Source organism: Pristiophorus japonicus, chromosome 9 (genome assembly GCF_044704955.1).
Source record: "Pristiophorus japonicus isolate sPriJap1 chromosome 9, sPriJap1.hap1, whole genome shotgun sequence".
NCBI classification, from domain to species: domain Eukaryota; kingdom Metazoa; phylum Chordata; class Chondrichthyes; family Pristiophoridae; genus Pristiophorus; species Pristiophorus japonicus.
The window spans coordinates 141912175-141925837 of NC_091985.1; the positions used below are offsets into that span (position 1 = coordinate 141912175).

Consider the following 13663-nt stretch of genomic DNA (forward strand, 5'->3'; position numbering starts at 1 on the left):
AATCTCACAGTTACAACTTACATTTACATTGTTCATTGCACTTAGAAAAGCACCGAAAGATGCTTCAGAGATGCAATGTGATAGAAATCTACACTTAATAGTGTAGATGAACAAAGGGACCTTGGAGTGCTTGCCCACAGATCCCTGAAAGTAGCAAGCCAGATGGATAAGGTGGTTAAAAAGGCATACGGAATGCTTGCTTTTATTGGCCAAGGCATAAAATATAAAAGAGTAGGGAGGTTATGCTTAAATTGTATAGTACTTTGGTTAGGCCACAACTGGAGTATTGCGTGCAGTTCCGGTTGCCATATTATAGGATGTCATCAAGCTGCCTAAGCAGCCAATCACATTGAAGAGTTCTCACTGACAGCAAACCAGGAAATAAAAGGCACAGATTAAATTTACTTTTAAAAAGTTTACAAAGAGCAAAAAAGATTGGGACATACACATGGGGTTAAGGTAGAAGCTGAAATATCAAACTTTAAATTGTATTTTTTTAAAAAGGCTATTATTTTAAATAATCTAGTAATTTTCTATCATAATGATGGAGAAATTTGACATTCCACTAATATAACCTGTGTTTTTCAGGGCCAGAATGGTTGTTCAGCACTCAATATTCCATTAAAACCCCAGTTCCAACAAGGCATAACTTTTAATGAGGTCGTTAACAGCGATATTACAGCAGAAAAGCTTAAGTTCCCATCAGTTCAATCGATTTCACTGATTGCTGGTGATGAGGAGTTCCACAGTGCAGCCTGTGGAAAAGCAGGGAATGACGGACCACAGCTTAAAATTTTTCACGTTAATCTGTGCATGCGCCAAATCCAGAAGTTACAATCAGTTTCAGAGGTGTAATGAGGGCGAATGGCAAAAGTTTGCTGTTATTACCACCACAAAATCCGGGCAAATGGCTTTGCTCTTCCCAAGGGTTAACTGGAGTTAACTGTGGCTCATCGAAGACTGTTGGTCAGACAAGCAATCTGACAACACAGCGGCAGTGGAATGGCTGAGTGTTATAAGCATACAAGTGGAAGCTGATCTATGTCTTCAGATGATGTTACCAAGGGATAGCATGTAGATGAGGAACAGGAGGCAGCCAAAGATAGAACCTCGGGGGACTCCAGAGTACGTGTGTCGGGGTGGGAAGAGAAACCATTGCTCTGATGCTCTGGCTACGATTTGATAGGCAAGAGTAGAACAAAGCAAGAGCAGTGCCACTGAACTGGCGAAAGGAGATGTTTTAGAGGAAGATGTTGTTTGTAGTTGACTCTGTCATAGGCTGCAGAGAGGTTGAGAAGAACAGAAGGAATAGTGCACCATGGTCACAGGATATCATTTGTTTCTTTGGTTAGGACTGGTTCAGTGCTACCGCAGAGGCAAAATTTAATTGGAGGTTCAGACATCGAGTTGCGAGAAAAACGGTCATATATTTGGGAACTTTGGGACTTTGAAAAGGAAGGGAGATTGGGTGTTAGTTTGTAAGGATAAAGGTATGAAGTGTGGGCTTGTTGAGTGGGAACCATTTAAAATGTCAATTAGCATGGAGATCAGGAAGGGAAGTTTAAATGGATTTTTCAACTAAATTTCAAAATGGCCCCTGATTAAACATACCAATCAGGTCATAAGTTTATAATAGCTACCAAGAGTGTTCAACTATTCACACAAGTTTTATTTTTCATTTGTAAAACCGTATCCTAAACCTGCAAATTTTAGACCTAAGTTTATGATACATTTACTATTTATTCTGTAAAATAACAGGTTCAACAAATAACTTACTTGGCAGTGGGACAGTAAGAGATGGTGGTGCTCTCATCAGTGGGGGCCGAGAATTTTTCCCTTGTTGATAACTAGGCGGAGGGGTGTAACTGTAAACACCACTTCCTCCTTGAGCGCGGTCTTTTGACATAACATGGCTAAAACAAAATTAAAGAGAGAATATGTACACTTGTGCATATAATACAAACCAGGTTATTTTTATTTTAAAACAATTTAACTAATAAAATTGCGGTTTGCTCGGAGTGATGGGGACTGAAGCAAATAGCTTATTCAATGATCCATATCCTGTAGCTTTACACAATGTTAAACATTTCTCCCAAAACCAGATATTAATATCTGAGAGTCCATGTTCCACATCCAAAACACAATCCCACAATCACAGAAATACTCCACAATGAAAGCCATAGCCACACTTTCTGATTTATGATTGAGAACTGAACTGAGACGTTACACCGATCAGGAAAGATTGAACAGGCTGGGACTCTTTTTTTTTTAAGAAAACAGAAGACCGAGGGGTGACCCGATACAGATCTTTCAAGATTATGGAAGGGTTTGACAGGGTTGACGTAGAGAAGAGGTTTCCACTTGTGAGGAGACCAGAACTAGGGGCCATAAATAGAAGATAATCAGTAATAAATCCAATTGGGAATTCAGGAGAGAAGTCTTTACCCAGAGAGTGGAACTTGCTACCACAAGGAGTAGTTGAGGCAAATAGCATAGATGCATTTAAGGGTAAGCTTATAAACATGAGGGAGAAAGGAACAGAAGGAAATGTTGATGGGGTTAGAAGAAGCTTGTGTGGAGCATGGACTGGTTGGGCTGTATGGCCCATTTCTGCGCTATGTAACTTTTCAGTCTTGCTGTCCCCACAAAAGGTACTGGCACATAGATTGCACATCACAATGTTAAAGTTGCACTCGAGCTTAAAAATTGCACATGAATGCAAAAGATAAATTACATAAACCATTTCAGGAGCTGATGTGCTGCTTCAGGCTGTACTAAAATATGTGTTAATACCATTACCTGGATGATAAGGAATGTATGTTCTGCTCCCATGGCCAATACGAACATGGACCAAAAGGGAAGGCTGATTTATATTCAATGCTGGAAAAGTTTGTGGGACTAGCCTCACTCTAGTCTTTAAAAATTAAATTTTGCAAAGGATCTCCACTCACATTCCAATCTCTGTCTGACCTGGTGTTAGAGAATCAAATCCCAAGATCCCCCTGCACTAGTACAAAATCCCAAATTAAAACACAAACATACTGAAGGCATTGTTTCCACCCAACAATCAAGTTAATCACATTAAGCCCTTGAATGGAGTCTGGAACTAGCTTCACTGCGGGATAAGTTGTGCGATGATGGAAGGCAATAAGGACAATGGCTGCGGTGCTGGTATCAACTAGGATCCGATTGATAGCGATTGGAGCAGGCAGTGATCAGAGTTGGCTGTAGATCACTTGACTCTCCAGGGAATAAATTTTCTTGAACAGACATTGTTCTTGTGGAATAAGACCAATTCTTAACAGTACATGGAGGTTTAACAGATGGGGTACAGGGGAAAAAGGTAGTTATTGGTACATATTGCATCAGCATCAAGACAAGTAATTCCTGCTTTAAGTCTCTATCTTAAGTAAATTAGGAGGCAAACTCAAAGCTGGAGAGATAATCTTGCAGATGCTGAAATGATCTTGCTAATCATAGCCTATTTAATTGAACTATTACATTTGATGGTTTGGAATGTCACTCACCCCAGTTTTCTAAATGACGACTGGTCCAAGTGTACCTGTTGTCGATTTGGGTTAAAGCCAAGTCTAGGCCTCCAAGGCTGCCTCGAGTTAGACTGCTCCCAGTCACCTGGTTTCAATACTTTAGGAGGCTTTCTGAATAAAAGAAATGGTGAAAACAAAATTTATTGATCATTTCATAGAATTTACAGAATAGGAGGAGGCCATTCAGCTGTCTAATTTAGTCCCACATTTCAGCTTTTTCCTCATAACCCTGCAAATTAGTCTTTCAAGTACACATCCAATTGTCTTTTAAAAGTTCCCATGGGATCTGCTTCCATCACCCTTTCAAGTACAGACAGAGCGTCTGAAATCCAGAAACCTTGGGACCGATGCCATCCCGGATTTCGGAACGTCTTTCTGACATCCCGAATCCAGAAACGACCGGGCTGAGGTTCGGGTATTTCCGGATTTCGGAACGTCTTTCCGATGTCCCGAATCCAGAAACACCTGGGCCGAGGTGGGGGAGGGGAGTTTGGCAGCCCAGCGGGGAAGGCGGCGGACTGTCCGGATTTCGGAACATTTTCCGGATAACCCTGCCACGGATCGACCCGGTGTCCGGATTCCAAATTTTGGACGCTCAACCTTTAGTACATCCCAGAACTTAATACCCTCTGTGAAAAAATTTCTAATTTCCCATCTAGTAAGTTTGGCAATTATTTTAAATCTATGATCTCTGGTTTTCGACCCACTTGCCAGAGGAAATAGTTTCTCCCACTATATCAAAACTCCTCATTCTTTTGAATACCTCCATTACATCTCCCCTTAACCTTCTCTGCTCTAAGGAGAACAATCCCAGCTTCTCCGATCTCTCCACATAACTGAAGTCCCCCATATCTGGTGTCATCTTGCTAAACCTTCTCTGTACCCTGTCCAGGGCCTTAACATCCTTTCTAAAGTGTGATGTCCAGAATTGTACACAATACTCCGAGGCACAAAGGAGATATTTGTAAAATCTTAGCACGACTTCCATTGTTTTTGTATTCAATGCTCAAAGATTTGGGAATATGTACCTCCAGGTCCCTCTATTCTTGCACCCTCCCCCTCAAAACAGTACAATTTAGATTATACTCACTCGCCATGTTGTTTCTCCCAAAGTGCATCATTTCACACTTATCCACATTAAATTGAATCTGCCATGTGTCTGCCTATTTCACCAATCTTTATGTGTCCTCCTGAAAGCCCATATATATATCTATATATAAATATATATATAAAAACATCTACTGCAAAAAATGCTGGCAACCTCAGCAGGTCAGGCAGCACCTGTGGAGAGAGAAACAGAGTTAACCTTTCAGGTCGATGACCCTTCGTTAGAACTGGCCAGTTCTGATGAAGGGGCATCGACCTGAAACATTAATTCTGTTTCTCTCGCCACAGATGCTGCCTGACCTGCTGAGATTTCTAGCATTTTCTGTTTTTATTTCAGATTCCAGCAGTATTTTGCTTTTGTAACATCTACTGCACTACCTTCATCAGCCCCTCCAAAGCAAGGGTCTCTAGTAGTTTTCCCACCACTGGATATTGGACTGATAGGCCTGTAGTTACCAAGTTTTCCCTCCTCCCTTTTTTGAACAAGGGTGTTAAAAAAAAACTGGAATATTGCAAATTTAAGTTTAAAAAATATATATTTTCATGGGATGCGGACGGCACTGGCAAGTGCCAGCATTTATTGACCATCCCTAATTGCCCTCGTGAATATGGTGGTGAGCCACCTTCTGAAACTGCTGCAGTCCTTGTGGTGAAGGTACGCCCAGTGCTGTTGGGGAGTTCCACGATTCTGACCCAGCGACGATGAAGGAACGGCGATATACTTCCAAGTCAGGATGGCGTGTGACTTGGAGGAGAACGTGGAGGTGGTGGTGTTCCCATGCTCCTGCTGCCCTTCTAGATGGCAGAGGTCACAGGTTTGGGAGGTGTTGCTGAAGAAGCCTTGGCGAGTTGCTGCAGTGCATCTTGTAGATGGTACACGCTGCAGCCACGGTATGCCAGTAGCGGAGAGAGTGAATGTTTAAGGTAGTGGATGGGGTGATAATCAAGCGGCTGCTTTGTCCTGGATGGTGTCGAGTTTCTTGAGTCTTGTTGGAGCTGCACTCATCCAGACAAGTGGAGAGTATTCAATCACACTCCTGACTTGAGCCTTGTAGATGGTGAAAAGGCTTTGGGGAGTCAGGTGGTGAGATACGTGCCACAAAATAGCCAGCCTCTGATCTGCTCTTGTTGACACAGTACTTGTGGCTGGTCCAGTTAAGTTTCTGGTTAATGGTGACCTTCAGGATGTTGATGGTGGGGGATTCGGCGATGGTAATGCCGTTAAATGTCAAGGTGCGGTAGTTAAGACTCTCACTTGTTGGAGATAGTCATTGCCTGGCACTTGTGTGGCATGAATGTTGTGGTCAGAGCTTCTGCAGTCTCCATCCTAGCTTTCCTCAGCAATCTAGGATCCACCTCATCTGGACAAAGTGGCTTGTTAACTTCGAGTGATGCCAACCTATTTAACCTCTGCTTTCTATATTTTTATCCTATCCAATATTTCTACTCAATATCTCAGAATTAGGAAGCAAAGGGTAATGGTCGATGGGTGTTTTTGTGATTGGAAGGCTGTTTCCAATGGGGTTCCGCAGGGCTCAATACTAGGTCCCTTGCTTTTTGTGGTATACATAGACTTGAATGTAAGGTGTATGATAAAGAAGTTTGCAAATGATAAAAAAATTGGCCATGTGGTTGATAATGAACAAGAAAGCTGAAGACGGCAGGTAGATATCAATGGACTGGTCAGATGGGCAGAACAGTAGCAAATGGAATTCAATCCGAAGAAGTGCGAGGTAATGCATTTGGGGAGGGCTAACAAGGCAAGGGAATACACATTAAATGATAGGATATTGAGAAGCGTAGAGGAACAGAGGGACCTTGGAGTGCATATCCACAGATCCCTGAAGGTAGCCGGACAGGTAGATAAGGTGGTTAAGGCGGCATACGGTATACTTGCCTTTATTAGCCGAGGTTATCCAAGTACTTTTTAAATGTGGTGAGGGTTTCTGTCTCTACCACCCTTTCAAGCAGTGAATTTCAGACCCCCACTACCATCTGGCTGAAAATATTTCCCCTCAAATACTCTCTTAAACCTCCTACCAATTACTTTAAATCTATGCCCCCAGGTTGTTGACCCCTCTGCTAAGGGAAATAGGCCCTTTCTAGGATAAGAGCAGTGAGGTTATGCTTGAACTGTATAAAACACTAGTTAGGCCACAGCGAGAGTACTGCATGCAGCTCTGGTCATCACATTACAGGAAAGCTGTAATTGCACTAGAGAGGACACAGAGGAGATTTCCAAGGATGTTGCCTGGACTGGAGAATTTTAGCTTTGGTATGAGGAAAGATGGGATATGCTGGGGTTGTTTTCTTTGGAACAGAGGAGGCGGAGGAGAGATCTAATTGAGGTGAATAAAATTATGAGGGGCCTAGACATAGTGGATAGAAAGGGCCCATTTTCCTTAGCAGAGGGGTCAACCACAGGGGGCATAGATTTAAAGAAATTGGTAGGAGGTTTAGAAGTATTTTGAGGGGAAATGTTTTCAGCCAGATAGCAGTGGGGGTCTGAAACTCTCTGCCTGAAAGGGTGGTAGAGGCAGAAACCCTCACCACATCTAAAAAGTACTTGGATATGCACTTGAAGTGCCCCCCGTATCCTGCAGGACTACGGACTAAGAGCTGGAAAGTGGGATTAGGCTGCATAGCTTTGTTGGCCAGCATGGACACGATGGGCCGAATGGCCTCCTTCCATGCTGTAAACTTCTATGGTTCTATGATACTCTCCTCATTCTAGTCTTACATTAACTTCATCCTCTTCTTTTGTGAAGACTGATGCAAAGTACTCATTCAGTACCTCAGTTAGGCCCTCTGCCTCCAAAAGACGATTTTCTTTCTCGTTCCTAACTGGCCCCACCATTCCTTCAACGATTCTTTTTACATGTTTATAAAAGATTTTTGCGTTCCCTTTTACGTTAAGCTGCTAATCTATTCTCATACTCGCTCTTTGCCCTTCTATTTCCCCCTGCTGATTTATTTTCATGATTCAAAGTTGCTACCTTGAATGTTAAAACTTAAAAAAATAAATAAAATCGCAAACCCCAGGAAAAATGTATTGTTTTGAGAAATGCTACTTACACTGCTCCAGGTAAGAAACAAGCTTTGAATATGTAGTTGTCTTCAAACTGAGGGTCCTTGAATAGTATACTGCAAGGAGGGAGGGAAGAGTTTGTATTAAGCAAGACTTCTTTTATTATACACATCAACAAACATAACATAAGAAATAGGAACAGGAGGAGTAGGCCATACGGCCCCTCAAGCTTGCCCCGCCATTCAATAAGATCACGGCTGATCTGATCATAGACTCAGCTCCACTTCCCTGCCCGCTCCCCATAACCTCTTATCATTTAAGAAACTGTCTATTTCTGTCTTAAATGTATTCAATGTCCCAGCTTCCACAGCTCTGAGGCACCAAATTCCACAAATTTACAATCCTCTCAGAGAAGAAATTTCTCATCTCAATTTTAAAAGGGCGGCCCCTTATTCTAAGATCATGCCCTCTAGTTCTAGTCTCCCCCATCAGTGGAAACATCCTCTCTGCATCCACCTTCTCAAGCCCCCTCATAACCTTATACGTTTCGATAAGATCACCTCTCATTCTTTTGAATTCCAATGAGTAGAGGCCCAACCTACTCAACCGTTCCTCATAAGTCAACCCCATCATCTCCAGAATTAACCTAGTGAACCTTCTCTGAACTGCCTCCAAAGCAAGTATATCCTTTCGTAAATATGGAAGCCAAAACTACACGCAGTATTCACAAAACAGACTAAATTGGTGACCAGAAACATTAGAAAGTAGTGATAATTAATTTTCACTTACCTGCATGCATTATTCTGAGCAATGTCTTGCAATGCTGGTATAGGAGAAACTACTACCCTAAAGATAAATACAAAAATAGATTAATGCAACCAAATGCCAAAGATGTGCCCCCCTTAGCTGATTTTTGGTAGACTGAACACTTACTTTCCTGGTTGTATTACATCGCTCTGTAAAGTTAGATGACCTTTTATACCATGGCAAAGTTCAGGAGGCATTTCTAGACCCTATAATCACAAATTTAATTTAGTAGAAATACTTATTTTTAAAAAAGCAGTGAGCAACATTACAAATACACGATTGCACACCTACCTCAGTATCACCTTTTTGCAACTCAACAATGAAGTCAAATATCTTGTGGTGTTTTCCAACAAACAGCATATCGCTTCCAAGACTATTTCGTCGAGCTGCAATTAGGATATTCAAAAGTTTAATGTTATTTAAATATTTCCAGCATCTTTTGTTCAGATTTAATCATGCTATGTTATGTTTACTTACTAAATATAGTAACTAGAGAAGAGATCCTAAAATTAAAGAGGCTAAAAGCCAATACCTTTTCACCAAACTATTTTCATAATCACTAGAGCCAATTAAAAAAATATTTTACAATGCACATGATGTATCATTAAATCAGACATGGGTACAGTGGTTACTGAATCAATAACACCCATCCATTATTATTGGCTTTCCAAGGCATAGTAAAGCATGCAAGTAAATTCTGAAAATCTAAATGATTGCCCAGTTAACCTGATGCAGTTATCAGAATGCTTACTTTCATCAGCAGTGAGATTAGGGTAAACCTCTTCCAGAGCTGCTCTAAGCCGTCGCTCATCAACAAACGGTAGAAGTGCAACACCTAAAGGCAGATAAGCAGTCAATTAGTGCTGGAAATAACTAGACCACAGACATTGATGGGCCTTGCATAAGCAGTTGAATTTCTAGTTAACCTTGCTATTTTCTAAACAAAGCAGCAATTCAAGCTGGATACAAAATGTCTGCAGGGCAAATTTCTGCAAAAGCTTTTTTTCTGTAAAAACACTCGAGTGTTAATCATACTTCAAAATTAACCATTCAGGCATATAAATTCTGAATCAGCCAGGCAGTGGTTATGCACCATTTTATATGTCCAGGGAGATGATGTCAGGGTCCCACTGGGCTTTACCCACTCACCAACATTAATCCTAAACTTGCATAAGTGGAACTAGTGTTTTATTTTTGTTGTTTATTCCATGGCTGCATAACAGTCAATCTGATCAAGCGCTCAAGGCACACAAATCTTTTATCACTCAGGCAGTTTAATTGAGACTTCAGCACAGACCAACGAAGTCATCTGCAGCTCAACATCAGATTTGATCCTGCTGCATTTTTTTGGGAACAATGCTTGCATAAGCATGATTCCCCATCTGATCTGGACAATTGCTCCTTCAACAGAACCAGGATTAAAACCGTCCATATCTGGAGTTAGAACCCCTATAGCAAGAATAGGCATCAACAAATTAAGAATTAGTCAAGCTCTTTTGCTGTGCTTGAAACAGACTTCACGGTTAAGATCGTTCAACATTGGAAGGCAGCAGAAGGCAAACAGGTACAGCGGCTTGGAGCTAGTGGCAAGAAGTCTTACCACACCAGATTTTAACTGGTAGCTAGGCTCATCAAAATAAGGATGAGTTGACTAACATCCAGTAAAACTGAACTGTGGTATCCTATTCATCAGGAGAGACACAGTTCAACAACGATTGGTATGACCGCAGGAATTAACTTATGTAGGAGGAAGGGGAGTCATGGAAATCCAAGATTAAAACATTGACTTCTTTGAGGAAGCCCTGCAAAGAATGTCCATTGCATGCAGACAGTTGGATGACATTAAAAAAGGTTTCGGTTCATTATAAAACTTTCTTCACGGTAGTGGAGAACACCTCAAGTACCAGAGTCTGCAGAATAAGGAATAAAATAAAATAATTGAAATGCTACAGCGATGGTGATGCAATGGGATTGAAAAGGTAAATTCTTTTAATATGCAAAGATGTTCATATTCGACATGACGGTATATCGGAAGTGGTAGAGTGAGCTTCCATATCAGAGTCTGCCTCTCCACAATATTAAATGCTGAGGGCTTGGCTGCAGGAAGGTGGTGGTGTTCCTCCCAATCTTCAAAGAGGAAAAGTGGAAGTTGGACAAATCAAGCAAAATCTGGAGGTTATAGAAATAAAGAGGGAAAAGAGATTGTTGTACTGCTAACTTGTACTACAGTTGCAATTTCTTACTAAACATATACGCTGCTATACGTAACCCTGTCTGCAGTTTGTTCTGAACATGTCCAAGACCGTATGTGGGTCTTCACATGTCAACCACAAATTGTCAATTGGATCTGATGTCACCAGTCCACTCAGGCTCATATCCAATTTGTAGGAGTCAAAGTATTGTAAACATGCCCAGTTTCAACACCTCTGATTCCTCTTAAACAGCTAGCTGGAAACTCAAATGAATATTACAAATAACATGAGCAGCTGGCTGGATGTAAAACGGTCCTTAATTAACTGTAAGAGTCGAAGCTCATGGGTACAAGGCTAGTGATACAATGGACTGGGCATCAACAGGCAGTGGTGAGGTAGGAAGAGGACAGCGAAGAGAGAATCTGTTTACTTTTTAAGATGTGTTTTGACAGCTAGATATTTAGACAATGATTCTTGTCAGAAAGTTGTGAGCAAAATCTTAACTGCTTGTAAGGTCATGTTTAAATTGTATTATTCACGACGTGCAGCAATAACTAAATTAAACTTGCTTGGCAAGTCCTACTTTTCATGATGAAATCTGTGCAACTCAGTAGGGCAAGCGTGTCAAGTATCCTTTGGCAAGAGATTAGAGCAACACAAAAACACAGCCATGTCAGAAAAAGTTTTAGAAACAAAATCTGAGAGCAGGCTATTATCCCACTCAGACAGAGAGACAAGTTTGTCCATTAACTATCATAACAGCAGCTCATTTCAACCAACCACTGTACAAGCAAGAAAATAAGTAACTTTGTTGTCCAAATTCTGTGGTTTGCAAGAGGAAAGGAAGTAACTACAGAAGACTGGATTTTGAAAAACCATCTGAATTTTCCAAGCATGTCTAATGTGCACATTTTCTTTTGACTTGTAGAAACAAGTCATTGGTTATGCCGTTGTTTATGCTCCACAGGACCCTCCGCCCACCCCTCTTCACATAACCTCAAGATATCCTTCTATTCCTTTCTCCTTCATGTATATATCTAATTTCCCCTTAAAGGTATCTATGCAATTACTCCCTGTGGTAGCGAGTTCCACGTTCTAACCATTCTCTGGGTAAACACATTCTCCTGAAATTTTGATTGGATTTTAGTGACTGCCTTATATTTATGGCTGCTGCTTCTGGTTTAACAGCAAGTGGAAACATCTTCTCCACATCTACCATATCAAACCCTTTCGTAAGCTTGGAAGACCTCGATTAGGTCACTCCTCAGTGTTTGCTTTTCTGGAGAAATGAACCCCAGCCTGCTCAATCTTTCCAGATAGGTATAACCTCTCAGTTCTGGTATCATTCTAGTAAATCTTTTTTTTAAAAACCTTCTCCAGTGCCTCTATGTTCTTTTAATAATCTGGAGACCTTCAGTGGTGCAAAGCTCCACCAAGTCTGAAAAATTAAAAATTCTAGCTCATTTCTGCACCTAGGAGTTCAATATTTCTGAACTAGTGGCTGACTAGCTAGATTGAGAAAATAAAAAGTATTTTAAAATTTAATTATAATATAGCGCTGCCACGTAAGGAACAAAAAAAAATTACGCCATTGCATTCTTATTCTTCTGTCATTGTTGATCCTTGCTCAGCTCCTGAATCATAACAGTCAACTTGCTTCCAACAAAAGACAGCCTTTCTCAAACCTACTTCTGCTTTTAATCTAAGCATTGGGTCATGCAAAACACAGCTGTCTTCAATACACATTTAAAACTGTAATATTTAGAGAAGTACATTAGCATGAGAGAATATACATTAAAATCCAAATCCTACCTTGCCAAGCATATTTCTTTCCATTTAAATCAAGAGCAAAATCATCAGGATAGAAGTCAATGATTGAAGAGTCCTGTTAAAAAAATACACATTTTCTAGCTCCAGACTGTCCAATCTCAATTTATACAAATACACGATCAAACTAAATTTTTTTCTCTAAGAAAATAAGTCTCAATCTGGATCAGTATTTCATGTAGATTAGAACCAAATTCACAGTATATTTATTTTGTGAAGAATCTTACAATATATTCCTGTCAATTTTCAACCCATTTAAGTAATTAACAAGATAATACATTTAAAACGGCTATTTAGACCGATCTTTGTTTTCATTAAGGTGCATTAGCATTTGCTTCAGAAGATCTATCATTTTCCATGAAAATCAAATGACCAAGATTTGCAAATTACAATTAAAATTAAAATAGTGTTCCAAATTTTAGAAAAGGCATTAGCAGTTCAATCCAACATTAGAACAAGGATTTTTCCCATCCTAGTTAGATACATTACAGATTATAGTTGCTCAAGACTTTTTGAACAAGACTTGCTATCAATTGTGCTACAGTTAGCTAGGTTTAAGACTAAAGATGGCATGTAGAAAAAAGTGCAGCTGGTAAGCAAAAATGATGCACAGGTTTTATTCAGTGCACGGTTTGGGTTTTCTTAAAAGGTCTGGTTCTTTACTGTATATTTTAAATCTTACATCAATTAACTTAAAATCAACAGCATTTTATTTTTGGTTAACTGCAAGTTTGTCAAAACTAGGTTTCATAACTCATCTTCGAGCAGAGGTACAATGCATATATTAAGATTTGTATTATCTAAACCTCTCGCATTATAATTATACTGCAGACTGTTATCCAATTTCTATTTGGCTTGACTACCTCCACAATTGATTGTATGCACTGTATGCTCAAGCTTCATGCAGAAGATAGAGAATGAAAATCATCGATTGGATGGAAAGGTTAAGTGATGAAAATGGATGTTATAAAGTGGTTGCTGTAAGACAAACAAGTTCCATATTTTTCATCACCAATTATTCCATTTTTAAATCTAGTTGAAAATATAAAATTTTGATTTCCATCAACATCTACTATATGTATGTGTTAATTTCAGGTAGATCATTAGAACATCCATTTTGAACAACAGTCATGCCAATACTCTGACATGTTCCA

The 13663-nt window shown here is 40.1% G+C and overlaps 1 protein-coding gene across 2 annotated transcripts in view; it reads right to left on the bottom strand.

Annotated features, from left to right (window-relative positions):
- xrn2 (5'-3' exoribonuclease 2) overlaps positions 1–13663 on the bottom strand; it is a 106095-nt gene that overhangs the window by 25456 nt on the left and 66976 nt on the right. For both annotated transcript variants that reach the window (XM_070889887.1, XM_070889886.1), the window contains 8 exons: positions 12495–12567; positions 9242–9325; positions 8782–8876; positions 8617–8696; positions 8473–8529; positions 7731–7799; positions 3528–3659; positions 1777–1913 (listed from right to left, as the gene is read on the bottom strand). In XM_070889887.1, the coding sequence (XP_070745988.1) occupies positions 1777–1913; positions 3528–3659; positions 7731–7799; positions 8473–8529; positions 8617–8696; positions 8782–8876; positions 9242–9325; positions 12495–12567 (727 nt within the window). The remainder of the gene's footprint in view (positions 1–1776; positions 1914–3527; positions 3660–7730; positions 7800–8472; positions 8530–8616; positions 8697–8781; positions 8877–9241; positions 9326–12494; positions 12568–13663) is intronic.